Source organism: Callionymus lyra, chromosome 4 (assembly GCF_982586985.1).
Source record: "Callionymus lyra chromosome 4, fCalLyr1.hap1.1, whole genome shotgun sequence".
Lineage (NCBI taxonomy): Eukaryota > Metazoa > Chordata > Actinopteri > Syngnathiformes > Callionymidae > Callionymus > Callionymus lyra.
In genome coordinates this window covers 32,633,974-32,661,268 of record NC_141821.1, presented here as the reverse complement: position 1 = coordinate 32,661,268, position 27,295 = coordinate 32,633,974, and the positions used below count along the sequence as shown (strand labels likewise).

Below are 27,295 nucleotides of genomic sequence, written 5' to 3'. Positions count from 1 at the left end.
TAATAAAGTTTATAAGGAGATGGTGTAGTTGTTTCTAACGTTCCAGTCCATAAAGTGGTGCCAGTTTTAGACCTGGAAATAAACAGTCTGGCTCTTGTGCACTTCAGCATAGAAATGAGTGATAACTAAACATACATGCAGGTCCGGTGAAGAACACGTGTACAGGATAAATGATTCAAAATATGATTGATGCCAGAATAAGGCAAGAAATAAGAGACAAGGTGACGAATCTGAACTGTTTATAAGCTTTTATTTACATGCAATAGTGCTCCAGCGTGTGCGGCCGCAGACCAGCCTCACTTGGGGAAAGCGGGAGTTTGGATTCAGGATCTCCTTCATATCGATGGCAGACGTCTCATGTGGACTAATACTTTTAAAAGTGAGCTGCCAGGGCGGGGGGGATATAATACTGATGCTCTCGTCACAGCGGCGCCCACACCTGGCAGTCATTTGGTAACCAGCAAAACGTGTAAACTCGGAATTGGTTGGAGACTTGAAAAGTTCAGCTTATCCATGACTGAGTAAAAGATATTTTCCAGAATCTCTCCCATTCAGTGATTAAAAAAATATCCAAAATAAATAACTATACAATATATTTATGTACATATAGAATCTCTTGAACATTGCTGGAAGAGAAGGTTGCACCCGGTCGTGAACAGAGCGACAGACGGATCATGGATGAAGTGAACGCGTCACTACAGCATCAGAGCGGCTCATTCTGTAAAGCTGTCTGTGAGGAAGGAGGTGAGAAGCGTCAAGTGCTGATGGTGGATTTCTCTTGTGGAATCTTCACATTTAGACAAACATCTCTTCTGTCTAACACTCGGTGAGGTGGAAGTCTTGATAGTCTCTGTTCACACAGCGTATATACAGTTGAGACAGGTATGTACAAACATAAATATATAAATATTTGTGATACAAAAATAAATATTTCCTCTTTATAAAAACACTTCTATGCGTCTGCTGTGGTCGCTGTCCTTTTGTCCTCCACGGACGCTGTACTGGGGAGCACGCTCATTTCCTGTATCGTGTACTGGGACTGTGGCGTTGTTGCTGCCGACGAAGATGACGTGGTGAAAATCCCTTCATCCTCTATCGACAGGAGAGAACATGATCCCGGCTCTGTGTCGGACAGAAAACTGCTTAGAAAACATGTTTCAAGCGTAGGCCTCGATACTAAGAAATGATGCAGAGCATCATGTGACCTACTTGAAGATGCATGGAGCGTCTTGCTGCCTCCACTGAAGCTACAGTCTCCTCCGAGCTCCTGTGGACGCGGCAGCTGGTGGAAGGAGTCCAGGAGCTGGAGGGTGGAGTCGTCGCCGGGAGAGCAGCACGAGTGAGAGTGAGGACCAGGACTGCAGACACAAAATGCATACTTTGCTGAGCACATTTCTTTATTGTTTAATTTCATTTAGTTTTTTGGGTTTAATATTGTAACTATTATTTTTCTATGTTTTTCAATAAGTGTTTCTTAACCGTATCTACACTTAAAGTGTGTCACAGTGTTCATTTCTTCTACTGAGAACCTTTTTTTTTTTACTTGTATTAATATATTAATTTACACTTTTAATGGCATAGTTTATAATATTGTGCCCCATAATTTACATTTTTACCACATAATGTTTTTTTGATTTGATTATTTTATACATTTTCAATATATAATGAACTTTAAAATTAAATTTCCCTTTCAAGTATTTAAGTAAAAAGAGGGGTTTTTAATTTACAGAAAACTACTGAACAAATGTTTCCAGATCCAAAGAAATATTCGAAGACTATATTTCAAAGTAGTTTCTATACACGAGTCGCTGTTATTTCACTTGAAATTTCTAAAAGCCAAAAAGCAAGAAGACAGTCTTTTGTTCAAAATGATCTCCTTATGAGATTATTTTACGTTTTTCTACAAGGATTTGTTTCAATCTTGTTTATATTCTTTAGCAAGGGTTCAGTAGCTGTTGCTGCTCGGTGAGAGAAAACTGGTTCCACAAACCCTATGACACATTAAAAGTCACAAATTCCAACCACAGTTTTCCAAGGATGGTCTGTGATTTTGTGAACCTTTCAAAAGATTCCTACTGAGTTTCTGGACTTGTGTTGCCTAAAGAGAGCCTGGTCAAGTTCTCCTGAGGTACTATCATACCTGGGGGTGCAGGGGCAGACGGGCACGTGCCCGTTGGACATGGTCTGGGGCAGCAACGCGTCACACTCCATGTCACAGTGAGCCTCCCGCTGCAGGTCCAATGAATAAAGTGAGCAAACATTCCTGGACGACAAACTCTTGTTTCCTGGAGGAGATGCTCACCTGCTGCAGTCCCAGTCGACAGGTGGAGCAGTCGTGTGGCTTGTGCTCCCCCATGCTGGCCTCATGTGGAGCGCTCATGTCCAGGGGACAGGGGCCTGGAAGCACCCGCCCATGAAGGGGGACCATGGTGTACTGACAGGATGACACCGGGGCGGCAACAGCCGGGAACGACATGTCGGATGTTTGTTCTGGAAGTTTGAGATATCGTTAAAATCATCCAGTTGAGTTGAGAGCAGGAGGACGGAGGAAGACTCACTCTGCTTGGCCCAGGACCTCCACAGGCAGAAGGGGATGAAGGCCACGATGATGAAGACAAACCCTCCCAGGACCAGGCAGACGATGAGGTACGGCAGGTCTCCGGGTCGAGTTATCAGTCCGCCGGACTGTCCGGAGATGTCTTCGGGTGTTTCTGAAGGTCCTGGTCGCGGGTGGTTTGGACGAGCTGCGGGACGACGGAGACCGTCAGCGGTGCTGCTCACGCTCACTCTCAGACAAACCGACTCTCACCTTTAGTTTCCAGGATGACCACGTTCCCGAACTCGCTCTCGCCTTTCTCGTTGAAGCTCTGCATCTTGATGTCGTAGGCCGTCTCCGGCTGCAGGTCGGTGATGGAGTGCCAGTAGCGGTCTCCGTCCACCACGTCCTTCTTGTAGTCGCTGTCGTTGTCGCTGTCGGTGGGCCGGTAGTAGATGTAGAAGCCGTAGATGGGCGTGTTGTTGACCGGCGTGAACTGCAGGCGCAACAAGTCGTTGAGACTCAAGTGGAACACGAGCCATCGTTCACAGGTTTGAGACTCTCACCGTCCACTTGAGGATGATGGTGGTCTCGTTGATGGCCTCGTTGTAGGTGATGTACGGGCCGTCCACCGGTCGCTCGTGTGTCCTCCCCCCCACCACTGTGTAGGCTTTGGAGGGGGCGCTGGGCGGACTGGAACCGATCACGTTCACCGCCACGACCCGGAACTTGTAGGAGGTTCCTGCAGGAGCAGAGCATCGTCAGCGTCTGCCACCAGAGGCTCCGACCTCACAGAAACTATATTTCACACTACGTCCACAGAATGATGAAAGGCACACTGATAGTATCCGATAGATTCACATTAGAGATGATATAAAGTCAACAATTGAGAAAAAATGAAAAAAAAAGTTGAGAAAAGGATCTTGATAAAAGAGGTAGTGTTTTTACTTAAACGAAAAAAAACATTTGTGTCTCCTGTGTTATGAGTCACAACAAATATACTTGATATGTTTTGCTGTTTAAATGGTGTTCGAATGTGTTTTGCTGTTTTAAATACATCTGTATTGTGACCTTAAGTATCCAGAAAGGCACCTTTTGAAAATATTAATATTTAATTGGTAAAAAAACAACAGTTTAAAGATATACATGAAAGGATCAGAGTTAGTTTTGTCAATACCAAACAATTTTTAAGTGTCAGTTTCCACAACATTCAAAATAGAAAATCCCTTAAGTTTTGTTTAAAACACATTTTCATTCCTTTCATTGTGATCAGGTTGTTAAACATGATTACATCTCAGATGTGCCTCAACATTTGTTTAGTTGGCGAACGTGTCTAACCTTTCTCAAGGCCGGTGATCTCCACGGAGAGTCGTGACGGGTGGATGTTCTCCTCAGCCGTCACCCAGTCCTCGCCCGCCTTCTTCACCTTCTTGTACTCCACCCGGAACGACTGGATGGGAAATCCACGGTTTCCGCGCGGAATCCAGGTCACGTACGCCGATGTTTCCGTCGCCGTGGAGACGGTGGGTTTGTCCGGAGCCTCGGGAGCTGCAGAACAACATCAGAAAAAGGGGTGAGAAATAAAGTCCGAACATCAGAGTGAGTCAAAGTTGACCACTTACGGAGGTTCATCCTTCAGAGACAGAAGTGGAGGAAGAGACCGAGAAGAGTCCGTGTTAGTGAGATTAAAAGTTCAGAGTCTAACATGCGGTTGTTGAAGTTAGTGTTGGTAAGAGTCGAGGGCGTCAGGAACACTTACGAGAAAGGCTGGGTGACGGGACGGCAGGAGTTTTGGGCAGGTCGACTGAACTCCCTTTACGACCTTCAAAAGACACAACAAGGAAGATGAAAATGCAACACGATGACAATGTTGTCTCTTAAGTTTTTCTTTACCTTTCCCAGTTCTAAAAGTCACCATGGCAGGTTGTCCCAGACCGGCGCAGTTCTTGGCCACCATCTCCACCTCATACAGGCTGTCGGGCTGCAGTTTGGCCAGGGTGAGTTTATGGAGGGTCCCTGAGATGCTGCTGGAGGTCCACTCGGCCAGCGGGTCGCCCACCTGAGAGAGCAGAGGTCAGTCATGGCCGCACTTAAACGCATCAGAGCGTGAATTCAAGAGTCCTACCTTTCTGTACTTCACCATGTACTCCAGCACTGGGGCGCCCCGCTCGTGTTTGGGCCTCCAGGTCAGCTCGTAGTAGTCGGCCTTGCCCGTGCGCGGCTGACTGAGGATCACCGGAGCCTCAGCCGGGAGGATTTGTCCGGGCAGTGAAGAACAGTCCAGAGGCAACATGGCTCCGACGACCCCAGGCTTCACAGGCGGCTGCTCTTTCAGAACCTTGTCTGGGCTGAGAGGCCGGTACATGGAGGGCAACTTGCCACGAGGGGCGATTCCTACCAGAAGAATGTGTGTCATTAGTGCACTGTGAGGGACTCGAGGTTCCACAGCTGGAAGATCCTGGACTCACCTGTCGAAATGGCGATGAGGCGAGTGGACGCCTGCGAGCTGCCCACTCCGTTCTCTGCCATGCACTGGTACAGACCCTCGTCCTGAGGACCCACGTTGAAGACCCGCAGCAGCCGCGAGGTCACCCGGTGACGAGATGACGGCGAGAGCGGCTGAGCGTTGTGGAGCCACATGACGGAGGGGGCGGGTTTACCGCGGGCCTGGCAGGAGAACCTCACCGTCTCGCCGTACATCACCTCCTGTTGCTGCAGCTCCACCGTCACTAGGGGAGGCTCTGCAGGTGAGATGAAGACTTGTTACCATGGAGATCCCCACTATACTACTAATATTCACACTTGTGTACCTGTTGCATTGTATTTGGTTCACTTGTTTTCTCTTTTATGTGGTCATTTCATTTAATACGAGACAAAAGTCTCATTTTGAGAAAACGACTTGTTACTTCTTTCTAGTTTTATTCCATTTATTATATATTATATTATATATATTTATTACCAAAACTAAGCATGGAGTCTTATTGTGTATTTATAAGTTGTATTCTGTTGCGTTGTTCTGAGTTCTGCTTAACTCATTAGTGGTAATGTTGAGCTGTCCTCACTGTGAGAGGTGTGTGTGTGTGTGTGTGTATGTGTGTGTGTGTGTGTGTGTGTGCGTGTGCATGTGTGTGTGTGTGCATGTTTGAATCAGTGGAGTCGACCAGTCCGAGCCAGCTAGTTGATGGTTGGCTGCTCGTGAATCAAGGAAAAACGGAGCTCATTACAGCTCCAGCAGCTCCACGGCTTTAATAGCAGCCAGCTGCACAAAGACAAGCCCACAGAACACACACTTGTACACACGGACGCACACAAAAATCACTATAAAAACAGTCATCCATAACCTCCACATAATCAATCAAGGTTAGTTACAGAATAGAGCGTCCTGTCTCCGCCGACTGTGTCGCACAAACACACAGTCTCCGGGTCCACTGAAGACTCGTTAATACATCGAGGACTGATTGTGTTGGTCTTAGGAAAACTTTCTTGCTGAAGCAGGAAAAACAATGCACCGCACGACTCCGAGTAGATTCAAAGATGAAACGTTCAAAGTGGTGTCACTCGGGTCTAACGCATCATTCACTCATTTGTGCAGGAAAGTTGTGAATTCATTTTAGGGGGTTAGTTTAGTTTAGTTAGTTTTTCTGCTGTTCTGTAGTTTCAAAATTGATTTTAAAGGTTTCTTCGTCTTATAATTATATAAGACATGATGAAAGAAAAATCCACTTTCATGTCAAAATGTTTTTGTTTTGTTTTTGTAACAAGTAGAATGAGCTTGTTGCTGAAGCTATTATTATTATTAATAATATTATTATTATGATTAGTTCCATGTATCTATTCACACTCAAAATCTAACTCACCAAACACCTGGACGTCGTACAGCACAGTGGCAGAGCTGGCGGATCCAATGCCATTGTCTGCTCTGCACACATAGGTGCCCGAGTCGCCCTCGGCCACTGCGTCGATGAGCAGGTTGCTGAGCAGGAAGCGTGTGTTGTTGTGGAAACGGATGTCCTGTCCGTCTTTAGCCCAGGTGACGTGCGGCGTGGGGATTCCACTGGCCACACACTCCAGCACTAGCCGCTGACCTTTGGTGACCATGATGGAGCGAGAGGCCGGCGGGTAGATGATTCTAGCGGCTTCTGAAGTGGACCCTGAGCAGGTTTTATAACATGTTAACGGCACGTTGGGTTTAATGACTGAATGTTTGAGCCGCGGAGGTAGTAACTCACGGCGTATGCGCAGGCGGTCAGCAGCAGTGGAGGTTTTGACCTCTTGGGTAACAGGGTTGTAGGCGGCACACTTGTACGGACCCTCGTCTTCCTGAGTGGCGTTTGCGATCTGCAGGTTCCCTGACGGCATGATGAGGTAGTTACCTGAAAGAGAGATGCAATGTGAGGAAAACACTATGACAATAAACTAGATTAGGATGAGCATAAATTATATTCGATTTTGTCATCATAAGAAACAATACTTTTTTTCTTCCTTTTGTAGTCTGTTGATAAAATAACTCACAAGACAGAACTATTTCAATGACATTTTCAGGGAATGTTGATAATGAGACAATTAAGTTGTGATTCGAATTTGATGGTTTTATGAATTATAATCTGGATTGAAGACTAATTTGACATGCAGTTCTTGTTCTCGCCTGTTGTATCGCTGCTGCCACCTGCTGACAAATTAAGATAATTGCTGTCAAGAAAGTATCAAATTATATCGAGGAAATAAATGACGCGCAATAATATTGCAGAACTAAAACAGAAATAAATCACAATATGGTAAAATTAGAAGCCTGATGAAGGCTTCTGATTTCATGACTTTCTAGTAGTTAAATATTTTGTATTCATCCTTGTAGTTGGATTTGCATAATATTCAATACAGTTAATATGAAGTTGATGATTACTAGCATGTCAACTAAATCATGCCAGTAAGTAAACATTTTTCAATAAAGAATTCAGCTTAAAAATATTATGGAGAGAAAAGCATCACAATTTGTGGTCTTTAATTAACATTCTTGGTTCTTAACATTCTGAACTTTTGTTGAGGATTACATCTGCTTTATTAGACATTGATCCTATTAAAACCACCTATGCAGGTATTTTGGGAATAAAAAGAGGATTCGAGTGACGTTTTGAGCAGAAAGGCGTAATTACAACAATGTCCACTAGGTGGATCCCTTCAATCTGTCTCTGTCAATGTGGTTTCCTCGCTGATAAACCACAGATATCAGCAACCTTGAGGCATCATTATCATACCAGCCACAAACCACTGAAGCTTTTCTCCTCCAGCCAACTTGGAAGTAAATAGTTGTGAAAATAAACAAGAAGATGTTTCAACATTCCTCAGATAAAACTCTTATCACTGGTTCCAGGACGGATCCGCAGGATTAGAGCATTCTTGTAAATGACAGTTTGGGAATACCTTTGGATGTCTCCAGCCATTCCTGTTTGACGCTGTAGCGGACCTGGGCCTTGGGTTGACTTTCCGGGAGGTGACATTCAATAACAGCTGTGTTGCCTTCATCGACCTCAATTTCCTGCTGGTCATCGTGCTCGAAGTCTCGCAGTTCTGAGGAGCACAGAGAAGAGTCACGCAGCTGCAGAAATGTTCCATCAGGTGGACCACATTCGGACACTGTAGCTGGAAGAAGATGTCTTTTCTTCTGGTTTCATGTCAGAGATTAGAAAGCCAAAAGCCTAAAAGTGGTAACAAGATAGCCTGCGTCACTAATCCGGCCAAACATTATAGCAGGGCTGCTTTAGATTCTGTGGGAAATGAGGAGTGGGATTACTAGAGCCCTGGGCCTCGACTCCGTCCCACAGACTCTCAGTCTGCACAGCAGAGACACTCAGCTGACCTGTGACCCCCTAAATCCCTGCCCGACCGGCCCATAGGCCTGACCATGGAGGTCAGAGGGGAGAGTTGTATGATAGATAGAGTTTCAGAGAAAGAACTAAAATTTGAATTTGAGGGAGAAGGCTGTCTTTAATACACCAGGGAAATCGTTCAAATTGTGGTGAAAGGTCGCTGTTAAATCTACACACTGACATTTGTATCAATGTGCTTGATGACAATCAGGAATTCAACTCAAATGTCAGTTAAAAACCGCTGGTTCAAAAAGGTGCATTTCATATTTTTGGATGAAGGAGGAAAACAAAGTAGCACAAGTAGATGTTTATTTTAAGAAAAATACTCAAGTAAGATCATTTATTGTAGCAAAAACACATCATTGCTTAAGACAAGGATGTCTGCAGGCCACTCCTGACCACAGTGATTAATGGCACTTTCTCCAGAAGCGCAATTAAAAGTCCAACAGTCTTGTTGATTTATTCTTAGCAAACACAGACCCGCTGTTTTTTCCAGAGGTGTGTTTTTCTTGGCCCAGTCCGGGTCCATTTGGCAAAAAGAGCAAGCTGCTGGTACACAGTCAGACGACGAGGCCTTTGTTTACAACTCTAATTCAACGACTGCAGCCAGGCCGGGAGCACGACGGCGTCCACAGATAGCAGCCGTGATTCACTGAGAGCAAACAGTGTCACTGTGAGAATCTCTGGTTTATTCTCTGCCATCGCTGGACCGGGCCTGCTTCCACCCTTATTTAGAAAGATGAGAATCCCAGCCAGCCGAGTGGTGTGTGTTCCGTGTGTGCGCTCCATTTGCTAAATCAATCAGGTTGTGTTTTTACAGCACCCCCACTGATATCTGTCCAACCTACCTGCCTCCACTAGCTAAATACCTCCCGTTGCCCCTTTTAACCCGCCGTCTCTCGGCCCCGCATGGATGCTCCTCAGGTGTGTCCATTAGCGTGTCGGGGGTGAGAATCGAGGATTGATTGCGTTCATAAAGTGAAACAGACCTTCGACGCCAGAGCGACGCGGCACGGCCCACTTAAATATTTCTCACCAGACCGTACATCCATCATTTTTACGTGCAGCAGCAGGAGGCCTGTGTGCGTGATAGAAAACATGTTTGTGCCAATTGTTTGCTCACGTTATGTGGAGGGGTGAACGTCTCCGGGAACTTTTAACTTCTGCCAAAAACCTGCAGCTCCTTTTAAGTCAGACAGAGTGGCAAGTCTGGAACCTGAGTGATCACCGAAAACATGTGCAAACAACTAGCAGGACCAGAGGAGCACGCATACATGCACCACACAGCAGCTCCTTATAGGGTTGAGATACAGCGAGTAGTTTTATAATGCAGCTGTGACGACAACACTGATCCACGCTCACGTTTAATGTTGCAGCCCAGCTCAAGGGGCAAAATCTGGCCTGCCAAGTCATTTTTATGTGGCTGCCAGATGGTCTTCTAAAAATCTAAAAAGTAGATTCATGTCCATTTTAGTGGCGTATAAAGATGCCAGTGTTTAGGTTAAGCTAAGGGAAAGAGATTACAGATGTCAAGAAGTATACAAAGACTTCAAATAAAACAGAGGTTAATTTTTTAAGTCGACTTTGATACTCCTTGAGAAGGTGGTTCAGTAAATATAAAACTTGGGCTTTGGGCAAAAAGTATGAAAGGATTTTGATCCCTGGTCTATAGCCTAACAATTCTGAATATAGTTCTTTAAGTAAACACGGGCGATGTAATTGATGATTAAGAAGCGTAATCAAATAAACTAATTTACCAGAATTCACGACACATTCGTAAGCGCTCAGAGAAAGAAAAAATAATACTTATTGTTTTAAGATTTACTTTTTTGAAATGAACTATTGAAATTGTTGGTCAAGCAAGGTGCACATCTGTTTTGAGTGACAGGAGTGAAAGTGAAAGATAATGAAGGGTGAGAAAGTGACGAGTGAGGGATGTGTGGAGGGAGAGAAATGGGAGTTTGTGCAGGCCTGGTAGGAGACAGGGAATGTGACATCACGTCTCATCTTGTGTGCAAATCTTGTCCCGACTGGCCTGAAAGAACCTCAAACTGGTTCACGCATCATCAACTCAGCAAAATCGTGAACGCAACACTGTGTTCAAGCGAGGCATAAACCCGTGTCCCCCGACCGGCCCTTCTCAGCCACACCCGCATCACCCTCCAGCTTCTCACACACCAGCCTTCCACTCAACTACGGGGCCATGAGTTCTGCCGAGTTCCGCTGTCAAGTGGAGTGAGGTGATGTGAGGAGCAGAGGGGGGTCGAGGGAGGCTCCTGCAGGAACACCACCATGGCCCCTCTCCCTGCTCTGACTGGCCCCTCAGTCCCCTCCATTCCTGCGACTCAGGTTTCACGCCGTCAGGCCCCCTCACGGTCCCTTGATGCATATCAGATGTAACCCACTCTGACCAGCATTTAAGATTGAGATTTATTCAGAGCCACTGGGAATACCAGTATTCCTCACTGAGTATCATTTCAGATTCATTTATGCTCACATTTGCTTCGTTGTCTACTTTTCTCCGACTAAGGTGCACTTGTTCACATTGCTCTTCAACTCAAACCTATATGTTAATATTAGAAAAATTAATATAAAAAAGGAATGAATCAGTATTTAAACTGTAATTGAAACAAATGCAGTCACTGTGATTGACCAATCATTTGCTAAAAAACACTAACACAAAAAACACTCAAATAAATAAAAACTTTCAATTGACTGTGTTAATAATATTGATAAGACACCAAGAAGAGAATGCTGAAGAGCCAACACAAAGAAGTTGATTCCATTTATCATTTTTTTGTTGGGTTGAGTGAAATGTGGGTCCTTGGCAGAGGTACCTTCATTCTCAGTGCTCATCTAGTTTGTATGAGCAGACCAATGAATGTAGCATTTATTTTCTAAAGTCACTCATGACCGTGTGTTTCAAAGTGTGTGGCTACTCACTGGCAGCGGTGACATTGGCAGGGACGCTGGCCAGAGCTCCAGCACCAGTGCTGACCACGCACTGGTATCTGCCCAGGGTCAGGTTGGACAGTGTCGGGATGAGCAGGCTTTTGGGTCGCAGCACGATTCCGAAGTCTCCGTCCACCACTCGCTGGCCGTTGAGACGCCAGCTGATGTTTGCCGAGGCGGGCCGGGCGCTGCAGCGCAGGCTCACGCTTCCCCCCAACTTCTGGACCACGGAAGCCGGCTCCTCTGAGAACACTGGGACGTCGTCTGAGGGGAAAACCAGAGGAAAGTGAGTTTTCAGGTGTTCTACTATCTTCAATCTTCTGCATTGACACAGAATACTTGTTTTTCTTTCGGAGCAGAGTTTGGCAGGCGCATCAGCTCCGGAAAACTACCCCCTTCTACAAACGTATTTCAAACAAACGGCACTTGCAGACACTGCCAGACATGTGAAACACCGGCACTCCCTGTTCACTCCAGAAGTCTTTTCTTGGCAGGTCTTACCTTCCACCAGGTGTAAGAAATGTACAAAGCAGCACAGTATCTGAGAAAGACACTGTCTAACCTGCTTAATACTTTCATTAACAACCATCTACGTTTTAACAGTTATTGTTCTAATCTATATAGAATTGTTTTTTAAGCATCGACTTCAAAAACTTTATTCAAAAACAGAATCTTTACAAATTAATTATTGAAAAAACTTAGTTCTATTTCGTCCCTACTGACCGCCAGAGGCGGTGCTTCAAGCACTGAATGTATCCATCTCGCGCATGCGCAGTTCGAGTTTAATACCAACAAAGTCACCTGTGACCCCTGATGACCCCGGAAGGGGTATAACTTCCGGTGACATCAGAGGATCTGTTCCTTTTCATCTTCTCGCTGCGCAAGTAGCATGTCACCGGGCTAGCTCAAGGACTAGCTCTTTCGTTGCCGGTAGTCACGCGACTTCTGTCGGAGCTGCGAAACTTTCGCCCTCCAGAGACTGCAACGAACTTTCGACCCGGAGAAGTTGTAGCGGTTCGCCGTGGAAACGTCCGGAGATCGTCTTCGTTTGGCTGAGTACCAATTTTCTTTTCATTGAATATCTTACAACCTGTTGTGCTCGCCATTGGTTGTATTTTGTTTTATTTCGGTGACGAAGTGGGTTCGCTCCCTCTCCCGACTTTGTACTCTTTATTATATAGCTTTGAATATCAGTACAACCTGCTGTACTCGCCATTGGTTGTATTTGATTTATTTCGGTGACGAAGTGGGTTCGCTCCCTCTCCCGACTTGTACTCTTTATTATATATCTTGAATATCAGTACAACTTGCTGTACTCGCCATTGGTTGTATTTGATTTATTTCGGTGACTAAGTGGGTTCGCTCCCCCTCCCGACTTTGTACTCTTCATTATATATCTTTGAATATCAGTACAACCTGCTGTACTCGCCATTGGTTGTAGTTGATTTCTTTCGGTGACGAAGTGTGTTCGCTCCCTCTCCCGGCTTGGTATTCTTTGTTTATATATCGGTACAAACTGCCCTTGAGTGCCGGTGCAACTTTTTCACTCTTGGTTCCTTACATTTGTTGGTCAAGACAGTGTTTTCTCTTCCAACATTTGTACTGCTGCCTTCAGCTACCGAAGTGGATTCCTCATATTTGTTGGGGACGACTGCGTATTCGCTTCCTATCCCAGCATTTGTGCTACTTCATCCCACATGTGTAAACACTCGTTGGTGAAGGCTGTGTTTTCGCACCCGCTCCCAGCGTTTGTAATACTTCTCACATACATGTAAACACTCGTTGGTGAAGGCTGTGTTTTCGCACCCGCTCCCAGCGTTTGTATACTCCTCTCATATATGTAAACACTCGTTGGTGAAGGCTGCGCTTTCGCCCCCGCTCCCAGCGTTTGTTGTTTTTCTCTGTGTGGCCTTCGCCTGTTGCTAACATGCTTGGCGGCCACTCCTGCTCGGTCTGTATGGCTTCTCTGCAGCCCGAAGACGGCCACGATATGTGCCCCTCATGCCTTGGTCTCGAGCATCTGAGGGAAGGTCTTTCAGAAGATCCCTGCATGAACTGCAGCTTCATGCCCCGGGGAATAAGGGCTGCCAGACTTGCTGAGGTAGAGCAACTGTTGGGCCTCGTTTCGTTGCCCGAGCAGTTAACCTCAGCCCAGCGGCAGACTCCAGCTCAATCCCGCCGATCTAAACGGCGGGCTGCTGAGACTAGAGGCCCCACTTCTAGGAAGAAGGTTAGAGAGTCCGGACTTGCTTCCAAGGTGGACCAATTAACGGAGGAAGTTGATCAAATGAGATCCTTCTTCCTGGCCTTCAAGTCTGGGACTGGTGAAAGAGAGTTGGGTGATCTTGCTCCTCCTCCAGCCATCTTGGAACCGGAGGAAGATATAATCTCCATGGCAGCTTCAGCCACTGAGTTCGCCGAATATGGAGAGGAGGTGGTACCACAGCGTGTAGCCTCCCACGCCTCTGCGGCGGCCTCCCGTTCTTCAGCCCACAGCTCTACTGTCGGTTCTGGAGACGGCTCTATGGGGGCCATCATTCGTACGGCCCTGGCTCGCCTGCAGTTGGATATCCCGCAGGCTCAGCCAGCTTCGGCCAGTGCCTTTTTCAGACGCGGATCAGCTCCCGTCAACTTTACTGTGCCTCCATCTAACGAATATTTGAGAGAGTTGCATGCATGCTGGAGGGACACTAGAGCCCTCTCTCGTGCAAACTCAGACGCCCGGACCCTGGCAGCCATGCAGGATGCACCCAAGTTTGGGTTGGGCCGCATACCAGCCGTCGAGCCGGCAATAGCTGCGTTAATTGTCTCACCCGATGAGGCGCTGAGACCGGATGTGAGGTGTCCTCGTTCCCAGTGTCGGGTAACAGATGACCTGCTCTCCAAAACCTATGACGCAGCGGCACGCATGGGACGCATAGGTAATTCTATGTCCCACCTGATGCTTGCTTTATCAGCATCTATACAGGAGACCCCACTGGATGCTTCCGTCCATAATTTCAGCGACGCTTCCCTGCAGGCATTCGCGCTGATGTCTAGAGAGCTGGGGCGGTTGATGTCTACTCTTGTCCAGGCTCGCCGCCAGGTCTGGCTGGCACAATCACCTCTGACAGAGGCATGCAGGAGAACCCTCCGCAGTGTTCCAGTGGAACCGGGGGAACTGTTTGGACCTGCAGCGCTAGAGGCACTTGAACGAACTGTCCAAGCCAGACAGACTCAACAGCAGCTGTCCGGGCTTCACAGGAGTCGGCCTCCTCCGGGCAGACCTAGGGGATCTTCAGCTCCCCCCCAGCGCCGTTCTCAGCCACAGGCTTACCCCAGAGGCTACCTCAGGTCTCAGCGCCCAAGCCCACAGCCTGCTCAGCAGGCGGCACAGACCTTTCGAGCCCCTGAGCGGCTGCCCTCTAGGCAACCTCAGGCCCCACATACTGTCCGTCGTACCCCCAGAGCCTTTCGAGGCCGGGGGACCCAGCGCTGAGGCATTGGGGTCGGCCGTCGGCTGTTTTTCCCAACAGCAGCTCAGCTATTGGGCTGCTTCCACCCGGGACCCTTGGGTGCTCTCCACCTTGACCAACGGGTACAAGCTTCAGTTCCGACGCCGGCCCCCAACCATTGGCCGGGTCAAGATGACCATCATATGCGACCCGGCAAAAGCCCAAACCCTCACCCAGGAGTTGTCCGTCCTCCTGGACAAGGGTGCAATCGAGCAGATAGATCCCCTGTTACAACCAGGAGGGGTCTACTCGACTTATTTTCTGGTTGCAAAGAGAGATGGCGGACTCCGCCCTATCCTCGACCTAAGGGGAGTCAACAAGTTCCTGAAAGTCTTGAGATTCCACATGCTCAGCCCTGCAGAGGTTCTGCGCACTGTCTCCAGGCAGGAGTGGTTTACTTCAATAGACCTGAAGGATGCTTACTTTCATGTGCCCATAGCACAACACCACAGACGGTTCCTGAGGTTCGCCTTTCAGGGACGTCATTTTCAGTTCAGGGTGCTCCCGTTCGGCCTCTCCCTTTCGCCACGGGTATTTACCAGGGTTGTAATGGCAGCCCTTTCGCCCCTGCAGTCGCAGGGCATGAAGATCCTGCCCTACCTAGACGATTGGCTCATCTGTGCTTCGTCCCGGTCTCGGGCGACCCTGGACACCACAAGCCTCCTTTCCCATGTGTCTCGACTAGGTCTCAGGGTGAACTCTACAAAGAGTTGCCTAGTTCCCTCACAGAGGACAATTTTTCTCGGGATAACTCTCGATACAGTTTCAATGAAGGCCTGGCCTTCACCACAGCGGGTGGACGACATCCTCCGCCTCCTTCCCCTCTTTCGCAGGGGCACGTGGTTGCATTACGTGGAGTTCCTACGACTCCTAGGCAAACTGACGGCTGCCGCCACCGTGGTCCCTTTGGGGCTGTTGTCGCTACGCCCCCTTCAGAGGTGGCTGAACGACTTTCATTTGGATGTCAGGTGGCACCGGCACAGGAGACTCAAGGTCTCACACCGTTGCCTTCTTGCTCTGGCTCCATGGAGAGAGAGAGGTTTTCTCCTCCAGGGCGTGCAGATGGGTTTGGTTGCATTCCGCCGAGAGGCCATCACAACAGACGCCTCCCTCTCAGGGTGGGGTGCAGTGTGGCAAAACCGTACAGCCCAGGGGCTGTGGTCTGCTCGAGACTGCTCGGTGCACATCAATGTTCTAGAGCTACGAGCTGTGTATATGGCCCTGCACTACTTTCTCCCCTTCCTGAGAGGGCGACATGTGCTTGTGCGGTCAGACAATGTGTCGACCGTATCGCATATAAACCACCAGGGGGGCACCCGGTCTGCACAGCTGTTGCAAGCATCCCGGGACCTCTTGCTGTGGGCGGCTCCACGCCTGGCCAGCCTAAGAGCAATGTATTTGCCCGGGGACCGGAATCAGGTCGCAGACCTGCTCTCTCGGGGCAAGCCCCCATCGGGGGAATGGCGGCTTCACCCAGAGGTGGTGCTCAATATCTGGGACACATTCGGCAGAGCAGAGGTAGATCTGTTTGCCACAAGGGAGTCGACCCATTGTCCCCTCTGGTTCTCCCTGAAGGAGGAAAGCAGTCCTCTGGGCCAGGATGCTCTTGCGCACGACTGGCCAGAAGGTCTCCTCTACGCTTTTCCCCCAATACCTCTGATATTCTCAACACTGCAGAGGGTCCTCCAGCAGGGTCACAGGCTGCTGTTGGTAGCCCCCTTCTGGCCAGGGAGAACATGGTTTCCACTGCTGCGCAGGCTCTGCCGCAGCTCACCATGGCGCCTCCCCGACAGGAACGATCTCCTGTCTCAGCTAGAGGGCCAGATTTGGCATCCCGACCCTCTTCGCCTGCAACTATGGGTCTGGCCGCTGCAGGGCCCAACCCGCTTCTGACGCAGTGTTCAGATGCTGTCTGCGACACTATACTAAATGCCAGGGCGCCTTCTACACGGCTGCAGTATGCAAATAGGTGGCAACTGTTTACTGCATGGTGTTCAGACAGGGGTGAGGACCCTGTGCACTGTTCAGTCCCAAAGATTCTGGAGTTCCTCCAGTCACTATTGGACAGTGGCCGGTCTCCTGCCACACTGAGGGTATACGCAGCAGCCATTTCCTCTCAACATGCTCGGGTAGATGATAACACAGTGGGGTCCCACAGACTGGTGTCCCTCTTTCTAAAGGGCGCGTGGCGATTACGCCCCCCACGCACACAGCGCGCCCCAGCATGGGATTTGCACCTGGTGCTCGACGCTTTGTGTCTGCCTCCCTTTGAACCCCTGGCTCAGACAGAGCTGAAGTGGGTTTCTGCTAAGACTGCTTTTCTCCTTGCCATCGCTTCAGCGAAGCGTGTTGGGGAACTACATGCCCTGTCTGTGAGTGAGTCATGTCTGCGGTGGAGCTCAGACGGCTCAGGGGTTACCCTCTGGCCAAATATGGCTTTTCTCCCAAAGGTTCTGTCACTATCGAGCCTCAACCGTCCCATTCAAGTGGCACAATTTATTCCCCCGGAAGGGGAAGACAGGTTGGGACTGCTGTGCCCTGTGCGGGCTCTAAGAACCTATATAGCTGCAACCGCAAGTATAAGACGGTCGGACCAGCTCTTCATTTGCTATGGTGGCCCTAGGAAAGGCTCTGCTCTTTCCAAACAGCGACTGTCTCACTGGATCGTGGATGTGATTACCCACGCATATAAAGGAAGTGGTCACCCCCCGCCATTCGGGGTGAGGTGCCACTCTACCAGAGCGATGTCTACGTCATGGGCAGCCCTACGCGGGGTACCCCTGGAGGACATCTGTGAGGCAGCATCTTGGGCCTCACCAAGCACTTTTTTCAGGTTCTATCGGGTGAACGTCACCACTCCTCATCCATTAGGTGTGGTCCTGTTGCCCGACTCTGTTGCTTCCCCTCAATGAGGTACGTACTGTGATTCTTTGTGACCTTGTTGTTATGGGTCATCCAGTGCTTGAAGCACCGCCTCTGGCGGTCAGTAGGGACGAAATAGAACGAAAGTTACGTATGTAACTACGGTTCTATGAGTCCCGGATGACCGCCAGAGCGTTCTGTCACTCAGAATCCTTGTGTTTTCGCGAGAAGATTCTGCAGGAACAGATCCTCTGATGTCACCGGAAGTTATACCCCTTCCGGGGTCATCAGGGGTCACAGGTGACTTTGTTGGTATTAAACTCGAACTGCGCATGCGCGAGATGGATACATTCAGTGCTTGAAGCACCGCCTCTGGCGGTCATCCGGGACTCATAGAACCGTAGTTACATACGTAACTTTCGTTCTACCTGAATATCCCAGAGTCAACAACATGACATTTCCAATTTAAATCTTAAATTTTCAAAGATTTAGTGCAAAGATTGTCTTTTTTTTGTTTGAAGGAACACATTGAGCAATAGTAATCCTTTCTTTATTGTAACCAAACTTCACATAAGGAGCAATGAATGTTGTGCAACAAATCTATTTAACCAAAACAAACTTGCTTTCAAACAACTCCTTCCATCATCTGTCTAAATAGCCATGATTTAATTATTTTTGTCATTTTAGAATGGTAATTCGAACCAACTCTATTACCGGTTTAAGCCCTTTAAAAGAACCTTACTATTACGGCCAGAAGCTGAGACATCTGTGAGGGAATAGGTGTAGAACATCTGGTATAAATGAGTAGCAATGACTTCTTTTTAACTTCATTCTTGAAAGAAATCAGCCGTAAATAGATAAAATTAAACTTACAATCATTTTCACAACTTACCAGAGAGGGCGGCGTCCACCTGCAGGCAGCACAGCAGTACTGCACCCAGAGCGCACAATACTGGAACACTTTTCTTTTTCATCCACGGCGTCCAGTCACGCTTTCCAGACATCTTCCATACAATACAACCTGAAACACAAGAGCATGTTAAAGGTTAGCGAGTCGCACAAACAGCAAGACACGACTGCAGAGAGATGGAATCAGCCGAGGTCACAATCTCCGTCCTTTCATCTGATCAAACTTCTGTGAGTCTCCTCACTCTGCAGAACCCTCAGCAGCCAAACCCCAGACACAAAAAAAGTCTTTCTTTTCAACGGAGCCGCCATCACCCCGCCGACCCCGTCTCCTCCGCCCGCACTCGTCATGTTCATCAAAGGGGCGCCCTCATACCGCGCCTCGCAACCTGACCCCCGCAGTCTTCCCGCTCAGGTGTAACCGATACAGGTAGAGGGTCCGGGAGGAGCGAGGGGGAAGGGAGAGGGAAAACACACAGCCAGCATTGAGCAGTGGGACAAAGAACAACTAATGAGAGGAATGAGGGGGTCAGTGAATTGGGGGGTTATCAGAGCAATGTGAGAGATGGAAGAGAGAAGGGAGGCTTTTACCCTTCTGGTATATAGAACGGGAAAAGCAAGATGGTTATAGTGGAAAGGGGAGCCTGTATCTCTCTCTCCCTCTCTCCCTTGTTGCTCACTGCCAAGTTTCCCAAATTCTTTCCTGTCAGGTTAAACTAACAACTTCCCGTCAGGATATGGAGGGTGGTCCTGCAAAACTGAGTCCCTCTTTCTTCCACTCTCACGTCTACATGCATGTTGCATGAACACTGTCCCCAACTGGAACTGTTGATTCTACTGCAGCTCGGAGGTGATTGATGAAGTCGACTCGCTCTGAGACACCTACACTGGGCCAGAGCACAGAGAATGGAAACTCTTACAGGGTTATTCATTAATGGCCGGTGACACTAGTGCTGGACTGCACAAACAAGTGGTTTTAATTGAATTCAGATAAACTTCTCATGCCCAGGACATCTAGTCATTGACATGCAGAAAGGCTCCAGGCCCTTCAAGCATAATCCCAAGTTAAACAAGAACCTTTCCTGTCTCCTGGAAAGACGATTTGAACAGACCACAAAGTTGTTACAATGTACTGAGCAAACAGGAACTCAAAACAGCACCATGAAAAGAGTGACTTGGCACCTGCCTGGAGTATGGGGAATAAACTAAAAGAAAAATGTAACGTGAACACGATTGTAAACACCTTTGCAAAACAAATAACATTGTCTAAAGCAACAACTTTCTAAGAAAATGTATCGTAAATGATTATTTCAGTTCCACGAAAAATATACATGTTATAAACTAAGTATTTGGAGTGGTTTGATTAAAAAATGCAAGATAACAATGTTATTAAATCTGACCACCATTCAGTGTTTTTGTAATAAAACTGTAACTTAGTTGAGAATGAAAACAACTGCTTCCATCAATGATCAGAAGATGTAGTATTTATGAAAACATTTACACTTGTCATGAGTCTTCCGACTCCTTCAAGAAACATGTGAAGACACTTTTATTCGTGCAGGCTTTTCCTTGATTCTCTGAGACTCCTGTGTTGTTCTCTGTGTTTTCTTTACCTTTTAATCATCTATTATTGTTTTGATTGTTTTAGCGCTTTGTGACCCTAGTCTAGAAAAGTACTACACAAATACTACTTACTTACTTACTCACCATATTTGCTACATGTATTAACAGCTATTAACATTAGAAAATGCAATTACTATTTTAATAATGTGACGTCAGTTTTGCTGCAATGGCTCCAACTGTGAATGTGTTGTCAGGTTTTGGGTATAGAAGTAAAAATGCAGTTGTGAGACACCAATGTAGATTCTAATGTGAGAACCTCTCCACTCGCTCACCTCCATACATGTTTAGTCCCATTCGCTCACACAAGTGGGTTCATTGGTAAACAAACTTGGAGCTACCAGGGGCGACCTGTGGCTTCTGTGGCCACTGCCTGTATGGACACAACCTGGGACAGCTGCCCATAAAAGACACCTACATTTGAATCAGGCACCTGTCCCGACTATGCGGGTCGCTGACCGTAAACCACACCAGTCACACTGCCAACTAGGCAACCAGCGGGACACATCGCCTGACATGTGAAGACTGTTAACTGGTCACGGGGCGAGAGGCCGAAATCAGAGCGGCTCTTTGATATAGTGGGTCTTGGTGTCTCTGAGTCGGCTGATTCATGGGTCAGCTGGGATCTGTGTTTGCTTAGCAGATACTCGACATTAAGTTCAAACAGCATGACTGACATCCATGTCCAACTGTTTCCATCCATCCTTCCAGGGATGTCAGACAGAGGGAGAGGAGCCTCCTACGCATGAGCGAGGCTGATACAAAGCAGAGCACCAACGCTGAGCCACAAATCATGGTCATGTGTGCGCACTGGTCCAGACCCCGAATGTTTTCTACAAGACTTAACCGGGACAGGCAGCTCAGTTTGGCGAGCACTTGAGAATACTTGACTGAGGAGGAACAGATATTTAGCTGTCACTTCCTGTTTGACCAAAGTTTGAATTCAGCAAAGAAGGTACCCAGGAGGATACAAAGGAGAAATGGAAAAGTCAGTGGAATAACATTTTGGATGTATAATCAATACCAATATAATCAAGCATTTTTTGACCCTCAACTGAGTAATCAAACCTTATTTAGTGTATCCAAAGACCTTGTACATACAACCTCAAACACACACAATTTAGCTTCAAAATAAAACAACACAAACATGCTTCAATGGAAACATGTTTAACTTGTTTAAGAATATTGCTTTCAAGTTTTGTCTTTCCTTTTTGAACACAGTTCAAGCCATTTCAAAAGTTGGGGTTTGGCACCGGTGTCACCTAAACTAATTCACTACCATACATGTTCACGTGCAAAATAAAAACTTTTAAACGTATAATAACCGTTTCTTTTAGTCTGATTAATCCACATATACACATGAAACAATTCCAAAATGCATTTTAATTTATATAATGGCCTTCCTTACACACTACATTGATTTACTTTTGACACATCAAAAACATCAAACTTGCTCTAAATACAAAGAATATTGAAACAAAAAAGAGAGCACAAACAGAAATAATTACACAATTCATTTCACGCCCCATTGTGCACTCCAGTCCACTTTAAAAAGAAAAGGAGAAAAAATCCATCTGGCTTCTTTTCCTGAAAATGGAGCAGAAAACAGCTGAAATATGCCCATAATCCTACTCAAGTATTTAAAACCGCAGCTTGGAATTATTAACCAAGAAAAATCCAATTGTGTAATGAAAACAACTCAGCTAATACCCAAAACAGAGTTATTATGTGTAAACAGAGAAGTTTGAAAGAATCGCAGGCAGACTGTTTGAATTCTAACTATCTGGGGCACAAATGCAGTGATATTACCCCCCAAAAAATCAATCCTCACAGGAAAATATTATGACACGGCTACTTGACTTTGGTGTAATTTAAATCTTCTGTTCGTTTACATATTGATGTATGAGGCAATTTCCTATCATTTGTGAAATTGGCTTGATTAGTGGATAATCATCAGGATTTAAATGGAAATAAGCTTGTTGAGGTAAACCATCAATCATTCCTTATAAAGAGTTAGGATGGCTGGCTTACACTGGGGGAGTTACAGCACAAGTCTTGTTCTATTGTTGTTTTGTCAACCAATGGTAAGGTTCAGGTGATTTGGAGTACAGCATTATACCACGGTTTTACCAGGAAAGTCATATAAACAAAATTATAGTAATAACAGCGCTCATTTGTGCTGCAAAAAAATCACTTATATAAAAAAAGAAAAAATAATGACATAAGAAAGCAGGCTTTGAATTTAAACTTTTTAAGGTCAAGGCAAGTGTTGCCTTAAAGAACAGCATACATCTTAGGGCACCAAGGCAAACATTTCTTTCGTAGTAGGGGCACCAAAGCAAATGTGTGTGCATATATATATATAATGCTCTTGTTAACACCTATTGAAAACAACAAGAAAGTAAAATGCAACTTTAATATATATTTTCAGTCATTTATTTGACTTACAACAAATAATGCAATAACATTTTTAAATATTGCATTCGGGTTTGACATAATGTCATTTTAGCATATCAGCTATGCATTAACATCCTCTTCTTCTACTGCTAGTAATTATACATTTATAACAAATACGTATTTTAACAAATATTCACAAACTTAAATAAAAGGCTTTGAATAAATAAGCACCATATTGAGATTTGGTTAATCACTGAATTTTGTGAAACAATTATTATAAAATGTCATAACAGTGACATTTTCAGCCTCATGCTAGTGAATCAATCTGTATCCATACCAACTATAATATAGATATAAATATTATATATATATATATTTTCATGGCATTACGGAAACTGTGGAGGGCGGTCACAGCAAGTGCGCTGGTTGCCATGGTAAAATTGAACCCTGAGAAAGCAAAAAAGTACCTCTAACCACGCCGCCCTCACTGAGCCATTGATTGGTCAAAATCTTCTGGTTGAGATCCACCACCGATTATGAAGTTCACTTTAAGTACTAAATAATTACCATAGAATCATTGCACAATGATGTTTAATAATTGTCTGCACGAAGGTGTGTGTCCTGCGAAGTGAGAATATCAACATGATGGACCAGATCCTTCAACCAAGCCGAGGCCGGGAATGAACTGGACATGTTCACTACGGTTGAGAAGTAGTTTGGAAGTGATATGAGCTGCGTGTCCAGGTGAGACTTCCTGTGCATCAGGTGAGCATCAGAGGTCCAGGGTCGGGCACAAGTGAGCATGGCTGTGCTGGCATGCAGCTCGGGTGAAGGCATGTTCGTGATCTTCTTATATGTGAGAGTCACTTGACTGTGAGCGTGCTGAGTAAAGACACCGGGGCCCCTGTTCTATGGGGGCCACTACCGTCGTTATTGTCCTCTTGCCTCCGTGGATAAATTCATTTTGACAACCTTGCTAATTGGACAAAACCAGACTGGAGCCTCCTCCCTGAGCGCTCACATTCCATCTGCTTTCTGGCATGAAGAGGACACATAAGAGGGGAGGGGAAGGTGGTGGACGAGAGGGGGTGTCAGGGTAGTAACTCCTTCTCCTGCTGAATATTTATCACCTCCCTAAAGTGCCCCCTCCTCCCAGAGTTTTACGTCTTTTTACACCCCTCCCTAAAGGTTCTCCAAACACCACAAAGCCCCCCCTTTAGATAAACACATGCGGTGTCAAGTGTGAGGAGTGCCGGGGGTTCAACTGCCCAGCTCAGCCCAGCGTCCCACAATGCCATGCTGCATAGCTGCCATGCGGGAGGCCGGTTGCCCCAGGCGACGCTAACAGGCAGAACGCACCTTAATAGAGTGGAGAGTCATTGTAAAGCAGTGAGCCGGTGCACAGACAAAGACCCCGCAGACCCTCGGAGAAAGGGGAGACGCTGCTCTGAAGGGCCCGGGGAAGAGCTGATGGGTCCTGCTCATTGACCAAAGAGAAGGATGGAGGGGGTCAATGACCAAGAGGTTTGAGAGTGTGGAGATTTTGAGGAGATGGAGGGGGCTCAATGCCACTATGTATTGATGAGGGATGAGCAGAAGGGGTTCATGGAAGTATTGGTATTTGGGACGAAGGGTCTTTTAACTGAGGTGGCAGGATGTAGAATCTCATGACAGGGAGGCAGGCGAGCAAAGACGTGTCAGTGAGAGGGAGGGGCCCGCAGAGCACCTACGAACATGACAACATAGTTTACTATGTCAATCCATAGAGGTGTATTCGCCCGACCCAGGTCACCCTCAAACATGTCGGCGGAGTACTCATGTTTACAATTAAAAAAGACGTGAGGATTGATTTGAGATCACATAGATAAGTCTACAGGAGCTGCCTTTAGCTGGGATTGACAGTAACACTGGCTGTTATTTTAAATCAAAGTACAAGTTCAGTCCAGCAAAATACTTGACAATGACAATCAAGAACATAGTAGTAGTGGGGGTTCTAGAGAGATGCGTTCTTTAAACTTCTCTGTGGTGATCAAGTTGACACCATGTGACAAAGTGTGACATGGCGTGACGAGCGCTTCATGAAATAGTGCGACAGCCTCTCAGTGAACGGCGCTGACTTGGATCGCTTCGGGTCCCACAGAAATGTGACAAGAGTTATTCATTCAGGAGATCAAATTCTTGGCATGCAAAGGGGATGAAAATCTGTTCCCACCTATCTCGCCCCTAGAGCGAGGTCAGAGAAGAACAGAACAGTCTGATACTTTCATGGAAACCGGGTCCAACAGGTGGAGTGGGGGGCACAAGCTTAAAGCCCTCGCTCGAGACATGGCTCGTTCTCATGCCATAAAAGTACACATCAAACGCATCTAAGCATCTCTAACGAGATTCCACCCCCTCCTCGCCTGCCCTCGCCCTTCACAATAACTCGCTCACACAGCACACGTTTCTCAAAGTATTAACAACCTATATGGCGCCCCCCCCCCGCCCCGGGACCCTCGCTAACGAGCTACAGAGCGTCTGGAGGATTAACGAGGATCTGGACAGAGACACGGTTGTAAGAAGGTGGCGTTCTAATCAATTAGGCAACAGCACATTTGCATAATTTAGATAGCGGGGCTGAATTAACCGCGGAGAGCTAATTATGGTGGCCCGGTGAACACGCCCCCCTCCCCGGCCCCCCCACACATTCCTCGGTGTGGCGTGAGATGTCAGCGTGCCCATGGGGGCCATGGGAACACGAGGATCAGGCCGGAGTGACACTGTAGACCGTGTTGGACGAGGGAGAATTAAGCATAAACTTTCCCTTCGAAAGAAATAAATGTGACATGAGATGTTGAAAAATACGCTTCAGAGCTTCACATGTCACTGCGCCACAATTTAGGAGAACTTATCTGTGTTCAAGATCAAAGATGTTTTACGCTTGCATCTGTTTTTTAATTTAAAAAAATTGTTGTTTTTTAGGATTTCTTTTGATGTTTTTCTAAAGTTTCCTCAGGATTCAGAAAGGTTACATTATTCACTTGTATGGCATCTTGTCGCTGCTGCTCACGAGCCCATCTCCGTTCGGAAATAACAAAAAATACTTTTTAATAACACGACATACAACATTATCACTAAAATAAATCAACTTTAATGTTGCAGGGGTGACAAGACAAGTCCTTATTCATATCACATTGTTTGAATAAACTCAGGCGTTTTTTTTTAAAGTGGTGCGAATTCCATTTCGGGCCTGTAAACTTAGTTTTAGCTTTAACTCAACACAAATCTTGAATCAGGGACAATGATTTATTGATTTAATTTGATATTGAATGTTGTATAAATGAATGAGAACCTTGGCTGGGGGTTGTCCCTGTGCTTTTCTAGTTTAGAAGGTGCCAGCCCTATACCAAAGTGGCGATGCCTTGATCGTCATGAAAATGGGGTCAAAACACCCAGATATTGGATCAACAACCCAAACACATGACAATAAAAAAGCAAAGGGATCTATATTAGTAACTACCAATATAATAAATAATGTAATGTGAATTAAAAAGTATTCGAATAACGATACGGTAACATGGAATAAATATAAATGTTTATTATTGTGTTAAACCTCTAATGGTAGCTGGGTCAGATCTTCCTAGGTACTGACCACTGCACACCTCAAGATAACTTTGACAGGAGTGTTTAGCTGTCTAGAGTGATATAGCAAACGTTTGGTGTTATGGTTTCACCTACAGTTGAGTCTTTGGCTCCGATACCAAATATACAGCCACAGCTCAAGAGTGATCCCTAAAATAACACTGAGGCTGCATTAAAACAATTCCATATTTGACTTGACTTGAGAGAGGGAATTTAATCGCACACACTAATGCATCTTTCCCAGAAAAGAAGGACCACACAACAAACACGCGCATAACATGGAAAATAACTAATGCGCAAATTTCACAGTACTCATCACACACATCCAGCCACAACTATTCTCTCACCACACACACACAAACACACAAATCACTCCTCTTACAGCCTAAAAGTATACTCACAAACCTCAGCAGCTTTTTGCAAATGTCAACAAGAAAAAAAAATGGGCTACCACTTCTAAGAAGCAGAGTTGAACTACACTCAGCACCACAGTCATACATGCTAGTGTGTGCACATGTACTGTATATGTGCGCACAAGGTTGTGAGTCCTTGCAACACAGAGAGGGAAGGATCGGGGGGGGGGAGTTGGCAGTTCATGCACAAGACTGAATGGAACCAATTATAAATCAAGAGCAATTTCTCCCCATTATTCAGCAGGAGCAGGCAGAGGGAGCGAGGGGCTGCCTGACTCTAAAACAGTGGGAGACGAAGGAGTGGGAAAACACAGAGCCGGTGAAATATTATATGAAAAACAGATATCTGGCGGTAACTGAGATAAGGCCAGGGCGGAGGCAGAGTGTGAGAGTGGCGAGGGAATGAGGCCGTTAAGTGAAACAACTGCCGGGAGACGACTTATAGGAAAAACAGATACGGGTAAAGAATTTGAGAAGAAAATTGAACTGAAGAGACGGCGAGTAGAAGTCAGGATGGAGGGACTCGACTCGGACTGGCAGCTCCTCGCAGAGAGCCAGAGGGTCGTTGTTGAGAGGAGAAACAGCTGGAAGGAGGCTTGTTTCAAAGAGTGCTCTCAGTTTCAGAGTGTG

General features: G+C 46.5%; 1 protein-coding gene across 1 annotated transcript in view; it reads right to left on the bottom strand.

Moving 5' to 3' along the window:
- Positions 1–237: 237 nt before the first annotated feature.
- Positions 238–27,295, bottom strand: part of boc (BOC cell adhesion associated, oncogene regulated) — a 32,621-nt gene continuing 5,563 nt past the window's right edge. The window contains exons 2-18 of the mRNA XM_087789875.1: positions 18,601–18,729; positions 11,344–11,616; positions 7,955–8,101; positions 6,766–6,909; positions 6,394–6,687; positions 5,005–5,277; positions 4,662–4,930; positions 4,430–4,595; positions 4,296–4,358; positions 3,875–4,084; positions 3,103–3,278; positions 2,810–3,032; positions 2,559–2,744; positions 2,303–2,490; positions 2,141–2,229; positions 1,210–1,358; positions 238–1,122 (exon numbers count right to left, since the gene is read on the bottom strand). Coding sequence (XP_087646001.1) covers positions 953–1,122; positions 1,210–1,358; positions 2,141–2,229; positions 2,303–2,490; positions 2,559–2,744; positions 2,810–3,032; positions 3,103–3,278; positions 3,875–4,084; positions 4,296–4,358; positions 4,430–4,595; positions 4,662–4,930; positions 5,005–5,277; positions 6,394–6,687; positions 6,766–6,909; positions 7,955–8,101; positions 11,344–11,616; positions 18,601–18,712 — 3,132 coding nt within the window. The 5' untranslated portion in view covers positions 18,713–18,729 and the 3' untranslated portion in view covers positions 238–952. The remainder of the gene's footprint in view (positions 1,123–1,209; positions 1,359–2,140; positions 2,230–2,302; positions 2,491–2,558; positions 2,745–2,809; positions 3,033–3,102; positions 3,279–3,874; positions 4,085–4,295; positions 4,359–4,429; positions 4,596–4,661; positions 4,931–5,004; positions 5,278–6,393; positions 6,688–6,765; positions 6,910–7,954; positions 8,102–11,343; positions 11,617–18,600; positions 18,730–27,295) is intronic.